Raw genomic sequence first — 9,251 nt, 5'->3', positions numbered from 1 at the left:
AAAAAAAATAAAAATAAAACTCCGATGGGCAAATAAGAAGTGGATAAACGGAATGGTTGATGGTATGCTGAAGGAAAGCATATCTTTTGTCCCATAATGTTCGGTGCGGATTTCTAATCTAAACAGACTTGAGGAATCCACCATAATAAAGTCTAATGTTGACGTGATCATTCTGCTACTACGAATTCGTTTGCTTGGCATTACATTTAAGTTTAGTCTTTAGCCTGTGCATTTGGTGAAGAACATTTTTTTTTTACAAAGGCACGGAAACGTACGTGGACGTGCTTATACTTATTGTAGAACACCAACCGAACTCGATGTAGGCATTACATTATACTTAACCTGCTGTATTTTGTGTCCAGTTATAGGTCTACTTGAGTTTCTGTGACTGTTGATAGTCTACTAATCTGGTCCTATTTAAATAATGGCGTATTCACGTTAAAAAGGAAGTATTTGTCAGGTAAAGGAGAGCGAAAGGGGTGTAAATGGAGATAAGCAGGACTAGCAGGAGTAGAGCTGAGCCTTTTTGCCCCCGTTGACGAGATGGTTGAGTCCTCTTCAAGGTTGCCGTGGTATCCCACAAGCACTGCACACTTCGAGCCGTGACCGCGCAGCCGGCTCGACGGCAACCATACTGCGCCCGGGCGAGGAATACCAAGAAAATAAATAAATAGCTAGATGTGATTATGAAAGCCATCAATAAAGAGGGATATTTCGCCAGGACGGCGGAATTAAAAGACATTTTCAATAAAGGATGTATTAATCGTTCACCTGCGGACTTCTATCAAGATAAGAAAATGAGACTTAAAACAGGAGTTGTATTTTGGAATCTCATCTTTTTCATGACGTTCTCTTGTGTGCAAGGTATGTATTCGGTCCTTAATATTATTGTCCGCATAAAAAAACGTAGGCTATTCATGAAACACGGTACTATTCGTTTCGTATCATAAGAAAACAATGTGCTTAAAATCTAAAATAATAAACCGGAGTTCAGGCAATGCATTTACTTGGAAGCCTTGGCGTTCAATGCAGGCATTGAACAGAGGCTCAGTAATAAATATTCTCGCAGTATGCTCAAGCGAATACGTGACCTGCTTCATATGCCTAGTAACTAGCGGGCTGTTTGAGAAGACGACCTAATGAAATTTGGGTTTTTGTTTTTGTTGCTTCGAGATTTTTACCCAATTAAAGTTTCACCCAATTAGCATTTGCAAAGCTTTCCGAGTCGCACTGCTGGAGTATATTGATTTCTTAACAGTGGAGACGGTTACTTTAAATTAAAGAGACTGATTTAAATGAAAGGTATGATCCGAACCATTTTACGGAATTGGTTCTTCGAACCCTCTTCGTCTATGGAGCGGTTTACGCTGTGAAATTTCTCACCTGAAATGTATCTATTTATTTATTTATTTATTTAAAACGCAGAGTTGAAAACGTACAAAACATGGACAGTAGCATTCTATGGACAATACATTGATGTTTACATCTGTATTTGAGTTAACGCGAGTAAACTAGCAAAAAACGACTGTTAGACTGTGGTATGAAATAAAAAAGGAAGAAAAAAACCAATAGATTGCCTATCATACAGAGTAACGTCATCTCGAATAACAGAACATTTGCCTATTGTCACTATTGCAGGTGCTCCTATGCGCAACGATATCATCGTTATAACTGTTGCACTGAAAGATTAGGACAAGGGGGCTCGAGGAAGCCTAAGTGCTTGTTTCAAATATGTCTGTCTTTTATACATTTAATAAGGTGAATATAACCGGTGCACTCATTAATGATCAAAGTAATGTATTTAGTCTTTAAGCACTTTTTATTATTACGCTCGCCGCGCGCGCCTACGCACGCGCGCACGCACGCACGCACAGACTGGCACGCTCACACACTAGTGGAATGTCGGAGATGCTGCTTTTAAAACCTAAGGCTGGCGATTGGACAAATTTAGAGTGGGTGCACGTTCGCTTGCAAAGAAATTCAGTACTTGTTATGCTTGCAGCTGGCTGGTAATGGTGCACAAGCATCATATCTCGATCCCACGGCATGCACGAATTTAAGCATATGTAGGAGTGAGGTGTTACGATTTCATAATGACCTGGGAGAGTCCTGGTATGTAAAGCTTACATCGTACTGTATATGGGTTAATCAAAGCAGCGTTTTTTTTTTGGCCCTGGCACACGAAGTCTACACGCCCGCGGTAGCGATATAGATAAAATATAGGCTACGACATTTTACATTTTCACCATCAGTACTCATGTCAATGAAGTCTGCTACAACTTCTTGGTGTATGGGTATAATGTATAAACGCAGGTCTATTAAAAAATCCAGATTTGTTCAAAATGTGCTTTTAACTGTATTATTATTATTGGTGGTATAAATCACAGGATTCATATGTAATAATCCCATTCTTGATCGATGGTTACTCGATGCTTGATGACGGTGCAGAAAGAACTGATAATCTAATTGAAGCAGCACATATTCTGGTCATCATCATATGACAGAAATAAGTTGTGCTAAATTGAAAAATGTATTTTTATTTTGTTTTTGTCTGGAAGAAAAATCAACTATTTAGAGTCATGGTTGTTTTGTGGTTGCCAAATGGGAGATAGCTGATGCTGAGGAAAATTAAAAATCAAGATTAAATCCATATGTATAATCCATATAGGTAATATGACCAGAACGACTGTAGACCAGAGCTGTATTCTCATTCTTCTTGTAGATCAGCAATGGACAGGTACCATGTAACAAAGAAGCAGAGACCAGAGTAATGAGCTTTGATGATCTTTTAATACACTAGTACACAACAACAATTGTTTCATGTACAATCTTTCAATACCCTAATACATGGCAATACTGCTGAATATATATATATATATATATATATATATATATATATATACACACACATACATACGCACACACATATACTTAGTGGCCACCTTATTAGAAACACCTGCTCATATAAAACATGCAGATATGGTGAAGAGGTTTAGTTGTTGTAGGTTCCAGTTTCTCAGAAACAGCCGCCTTCGTGGGATTTTCACACACTTCAGTCTCTAGAGTTTAAAGAGAATGGTACAATAAACAAAAAACATCCAGTGAGCAGTGATCCTGTGGGCGAAAACAACTTGTTAATAAGAGAGGTAAGAGGAGGATGGGCAGATTTGGTTAACCTTACAGAAAGGCTACACATATTCAAATTACAGCTGTTTACAACAGTGTGTTCAGAAAGGCATTGCTAAATGCACAACGCATCGAACTTTGAAGCAGATGGGCTACAGCTGCAGAAGAACATACCCGCTTCCACTCTTGCCAGATAAGGGCAGGAGGTTGAGGCTACAGTGGGCACATGATCAGAAAAACTGAATGAAATTTGGAAAAGACATTGCCTGGTCTGACTAATCTCAATTTCTGCAGTGACATGCAAATGGTAGGGTTAGGATTTGGCATAAACAGAATGAATCCATGGATTTATCCTGCCTTGCGTGAATGGTGCAGGCTGGTGGTGGGGGTGTAATGGTATGGTGAATGTTTTCTTTGCACACATTAGGCCAAGACAAGCAACTGTCTTTAATGCGAATCATTTAAATGCACACAATACATAAGTATTGTTGCTGACATTGCGGATCCCTTTATGGCCACAGTCTACCCTTTTTAAAATGGTACTGTACATCCAGCAGGATAATGTGTCATGTCATAAAGCATGCATCCTCTCGAGCTGGTTCCATGAGCATGACAGTGACTTTATGTACTGAGAGCAGGCAGGGTGGGCGGGGCTACACAGATAAGAGTAGAGCAGAGGTAGCTAACTTAACTGCAGAGATGGTGTTAAAGCTAGACTAACAAATGACGCAAAACTTTGGCACTACCTTGTCATCTTCCGTTTAAAAGATTTAAAACTATATTTCATGCTGAATATGACATTGAGACATACAGATCATGAAAGCCAAGACATAAAGTCACTACGTGTGACTGGTGACAAATGGCAGTAGCTATAGGTCTCTATTGTATAGTATAGCTATAGTAGTCTAATGAAACTCTGGTGCTAGCTTGTCATCTTATGTTTAAAACTATGTCTTTATGTCAAATTTTGTATTTGTAAAACTGTTTTAAAATCAGGACCTCATCTGATTTTATACAAAAAATGTCTTGGCTTTCATGATCTGAAGCCCATTAGCTTGCAGCCGCGAAAGCAGTCAAAGTGATTGTGTGACTGGTGACAAGCTGGCTAAAGAAGTTAGCTTCCAAACGATGCAAAACTCCAGTGCTGTCATCTTATGTTTAAAGGCTTCAGAACTATATTTTTACTCTGAATTTGTTATTAAGACGTACAGATTACGAAAGGAAAAATAAGATGACATAAACATCGATTTATTTGAAATTGTCCATATTCAACTGAATAGAAGGTGTCACAGCTCTCTCTCCAGTACTCAGATGTAAGACAGCGTGTGTGCTGTCTTTGAAGGGATATTTGAAGGGAGGGGCTTTGAAGGGATAGTTGAAAATGGGGGTGGAACGTTTTTCTTTGTTTTATCTTTTTTAATTCAAAATCTAGCTCTTTTGCTAGTTTCTCAAAATGTACATACACCTTTACTGTGATATAAGCAATTTTTTCTGGATTTCAAAGATACAGTGCAGACAAGATCTCTACCACTTGTGTTTTTTTAGTTCTTTCACACAGATAAAAAAGCAAATTCAGGCAAGGGTCATTGAACCAGTGTGTTCTGGCTCGTCTTGTACTGTAGGAAATGATAGGTCCCCTATAATTGCCCATTTTGGCTAGTGTTAGGTAATTAGCTTGATGTGTAGACACCTTAAGAGATGGTGATAGACCTGACTCTGAATGTCATCAAACATACAGAACTGAGTTATTTGCAGGACTCAGGCTGAGGTCCATTAGTTTAGTTTAAGTCTCACTGGGGCTCTTGCCACTTGCAAAGGTGACATTTTAGAGACCAGAATTCTCAATCAAGATTTCACTAGTATAATCTGGAGAGATGGCTACAGATTGCTTTTGTTCTCTTATGTAGCACACAGGATTTTCTGAGCTGCCTGTCTCATTACATGTGCGCTGGCTATGAGTGTGGAGGTCTTCAGAAGCTCGATATCTAGTTGGTCCTGCCATATTTAATGTTTTGACCACACGAAAGCAATGCCACCTCAGAAGCATTGATCACAGCCCCATGAAATCCCTTGTTAAGACACAATGACACATTGCTTTACAAGCTTATTCACACAGACCAAAACTGGGAAACTGGGAAAGGGCCAATCTGGAGCTAATCCAGTTTGGGTCTATACTTTTTCAGGCAGTATTTATGTTGGATATCTGCAGAAGAGTGTGTACCCTACACATTAAAGAAAATCAGACAAACTTATGCACAGCTGAATTGTACAGAAGATTCTGAGGTGTGCTTTATACTAGTACCCATGCTTTGTTGATGAATTTCATTAGCTTCTCAGTGGTCTATATCTGCAAAAATACTATTGGTGTTTTATCATATTGTTGACTTTCTGAGTAGTTGTACTGTGTTTCAAAGCATGCATATTTTCTGAACACGTCAAATTAATTTATATGTAAAATTAAAGCTTTCATAGTTTCTAGATGTGAGCAGGTTTGCACTGATTGTGGTATGTTGGTATAGAGAATGGATTAGTTAGGCTATTTCTTGTTGTGAAGCTGTTGGAGGGAGCATTCAACCAGGGATGACATGGAGAACCAGTCTACCAGCAAAGCTTACTTCTTCCTTTAAGAAATGATTCACCACTGAGAGAAAGAAGCAATCAGCTGCTATCTGCATCCAGTCCAATACCCCACTGGGCCATTCAGATTACATTATTATCACGCTCACACATGAATTCAGGTCTCCCTGTCCTGCAGCGTTCAATCAGAAGGAAATGGAAGGCTTAGGCTTCAGGTGGCTGCTTTTGGGAAGAGATGGGGGTGGGGAGGATGAGACACATAATACTGTAATTATGTTGATGGAAGTACCTGCGTATGAGACAACAAATAAGCGTTTTCCCCAAGCTATCAAGAGCCCCTTGCTGGACACAACAATCCATTTAACTCCAGAGAATTTGAGTGATGCATAAAGGGTCACAGATGCCAGATCAGCTGGGGGTCACAGGGGAAGACGATGTTATAATTGAAGCTGCTGATATGGATGGTTGGAGTGGGGAGGGTAATGGTTCAAGAGCGCACCAATTTCCTTGGGTCTTGAATCTTAAGAATCTCTTAATATCCTGTGAGAAACTAAATTTGATATGTTCTTACTGTTTCAGAAGACAAATTATTTCACATTGGTGAGGCATTCGTGGTACTTTTTTATTGAATTGTTAGTTTTATTTTTTGGTCAGAAATTGGCATGCTACACCGTGACGGTGGGGTGAAAATACTGAATCAGTCTGTTGTTTGTCTGCATCATCCCGTGGAGTGTAGTGTGTTGTAATAATGATCATAAACCTAAACATGTTGTTTGTTTTGTGATGACAGAGAAGCTGACGGTCTTGTATAGAATTATTTTATGATCAATAATTGACCTATGCTGAAGACAGGAATGTGTATATGTGTATGGTGGCAGCACTCATCATATAGCAGTGACTTATAAGCAAACTATAAGTTGAGTTCCATGAGGGTCTCTACCAAGTGAATAAATAATAATAACATTTTGTTCGATAAATAAAACCAAAAGAAACAATCTCAAATGCAACACAAGCTCCTCCTCAAATGGGAACTTCCTTGAGGAACCTGTTTCTGTGGCGCATTATTTTAATTCACTGTTGTGAAAACCTCATATTTCACAAGATAGTGTGAAGTAATGCAGACCAGTGGAGGCACCTGTAGAAGTACTTGAGGAGCTTGTAACCACAGGGTTACACAATCGATTCCCATGTGGGACACCGCTCTTGTACCCTTGAGCAAGTTCCCTACCTGGAATAGGCTCTATACATGGGTAATATGCACCTTGTTCTGAGTAAAGGGTATCTTCCATGAGAATGTATTGTATAATAAATAATATAACAGGGCTGCAGAATGTAGTGTCAGTCTTGCAGTGAAAAGTCCACTTAAGACTGATTCATTTTCTTTTCTCTTGCCAGTCCCCAGCACAGATGGATTATTGCATTACCAGAGGGATTTTCAAACTCTCTTTAAAATGTCAAGTGTTTCTGCTGGTTATGTAGCGCTTTTCTCTCATCTCTTTCACACGCACATACAATCATGCATGTATGCATGCACACACACACACGCATGCACACACACACCAGCATGTGCGAGCAGGCACATGCCCACACACAGATTCTCACGGACGTGCAGGTTCACACACACACATGTGCGCACACACCGTTTTACATGCCTGGGTAGTCACTGTCTGGTCTGATATTGATCCATGTTCCTGGTGAAATGACTGTCCTGCCGCACTGCTTTCATGTTAGACAATGCATGCAGTTCATTAGCATAGGATTTTGTCAGCAAATTATTGCAGCTATTCAGAACAAAAAATGACCTACAATCCAGAAAGGTCTCACCACAAGAATAATGCCCTGATCTCTCTTTTATGAACAGAGTTGACTTACTAAGGGGACACCATAATGTAATAGAGACTGGTATAAATATAAAGTCTAAAGGTCAGGTAAATGTATCCTACATCTGGAGTTTTGACCTTGAGACCACAAACCAATTTTCTCTGAGAAACAGGAATTGTCAAAAGTAGACAGGTCGGTGACCTGACATAGGGGACACCGCAACAGATCCCTACTTCTGCTTGTTAGAGAAACAGGCATTGTCATAATTACTCATTATTTAGGGCTAATTACATACATGGCCAGACATACTTATGAAAAATGAATATCCCCTGGGTAAAGGTGATGTAGAGTTCTTCTATACACCAACACTAAATTAGTTTTGATCATTAGCACAGTGGTTAAGGTTAGAATTGCTGTTGGTAAATCCTGTGCCTTTCTGAAAAGAACATGTTCATGTAGCCACACTGTACTTAACAGTATTATCACAAGTTTTGCCCTACCAGCAACAATTACAATGTTGTAAATGGAACAAATATGTAAAATAGTTTGTGTCAATGGTGAAAGACTAATTTATTTTAATCCCTGTTTTTCTTTCCTTGCCATGCTAACTTGATATCTTATTAAAACTGATGTCCAGGCCTGTAACTGATGCTCCAAGGTTGTTCCCACAACCAATCCAGGATCAGTTTATCACCATTCTGCCAATTTCCTGTCAAAACTGCATACATTTGCACAAATACAGTACACGCAGCAAAATATTTAGTGTTAACTTAACTCAAACAGAGTTTGTATGAGAGGGATCAAATGGACACTATCAGAGTCGATTTAACACTAATCATTTTACTGTGCATATATACGTGAGCACACTGCTGGAAGACTCCTATTTACCCTTGCTTGTGTGGAGAATCAGTACTTCTGTTTTGGCTGGCTGTGGTTTCACAAGTTTATTACATGTGGATTATTGACTGATGTACCATTTCGTTATAAGATCAAGGCCAGTCGGCCATACCTCTCCGGAAGTGACCTTTGGTCTAGTGGATGGCATTATGGTGTAGATTGGTTGCACTGCCTTACAAAAGGAAGACACTGCTTGCTACTGTACTGCACACTATTACAAAGTGCTTATCCAGAATCACTTCCATAAATATGTAAAACTTTGAACTACCCACCGTTCACAATGAAATCTACTAAACAAATTAGTCATTAGTACTGAGTCAGTTAACTGTTTATGTAGCTTGTTGCAGTTTTATTCGTCCATTAAATGGATGAAATGCTTATATAATTCTCAGTTTGAATAATTCAAATAACCAATGTCTTAATTTTTATTTTAATAATATAAATGATACATTTTTAATATAAATTTGTGTGTGGCTGAACATGTGTGACTGTCCAATTCCCACCCTAATTTGGAATTTCATATTATCTTCAGGTGCATCCCATGTTAATGCACAAAGCCCACTGCTGATTTGAGAGTTTAGACATCTGTGGTTCTCCTCTGAAATACGTGGTGTTGCCAACTAAGCTGCTTGTTTTCCCATCACAGAATAGAGCTAAACTTGCATAGAGCGGAGTCAAATGAATAGCATTCATATACGGCTTTGACATGCAGTCCACAGGCATCCGATTGATCAGCGCGGATAGCTAAAGAGCAATAAAACATGGACCCCTAACTGACTGAACCCTGCCATACCCTGGCCGATGTAATTGCCAATTGCACATCACGTTAT

The 9,251-nt window shown here is 39.2% G+C and overlaps 1 protein-coding gene across 4 annotated transcripts in view; it reads left to right on the top strand.

Annotated features, from left to right (window-relative positions):
• The first annotated feature begins 583 nt into the window (after positions 1 to 583).
• The window catches only part of LOC135260434 (CUB and sushi domain-containing protein 3-like), a 325,294-nt gene continuing 316,626 nt past the window's right edge, over positions 584 to 9,251 (top strand). For all 4 annotated transcript variants that reach the window (XM_064345673.1, XM_064345666.1, XM_064345659.1 and 1 more), the window contains exon 1: positions 584 to 864. In XM_064345673.1, coding sequence (XP_064201743.1) covers positions 687 to 864 — 178 coding nt within the window. In that variant the 5' untranslated portion in view covers positions 584 to 686. The remainder of the gene's footprint in view (positions 865 to 9,251) is intronic.

Source organism: Anguilla rostrata, chromosome 1, assembly GCF_018555375.3.
Source record: "Anguilla rostrata isolate EN2019 chromosome 1, ASM1855537v3, whole genome shotgun sequence".
Lineage (NCBI taxonomy): Eukaryota > Metazoa > Chordata > Actinopteri > Anguilliformes > Anguillidae > Anguilla > Anguilla rostrata.
Note: the sequence above shows the minus strand (reverse complement) of the source record. Positions and strands in the feature narration are given on the sequence as shown.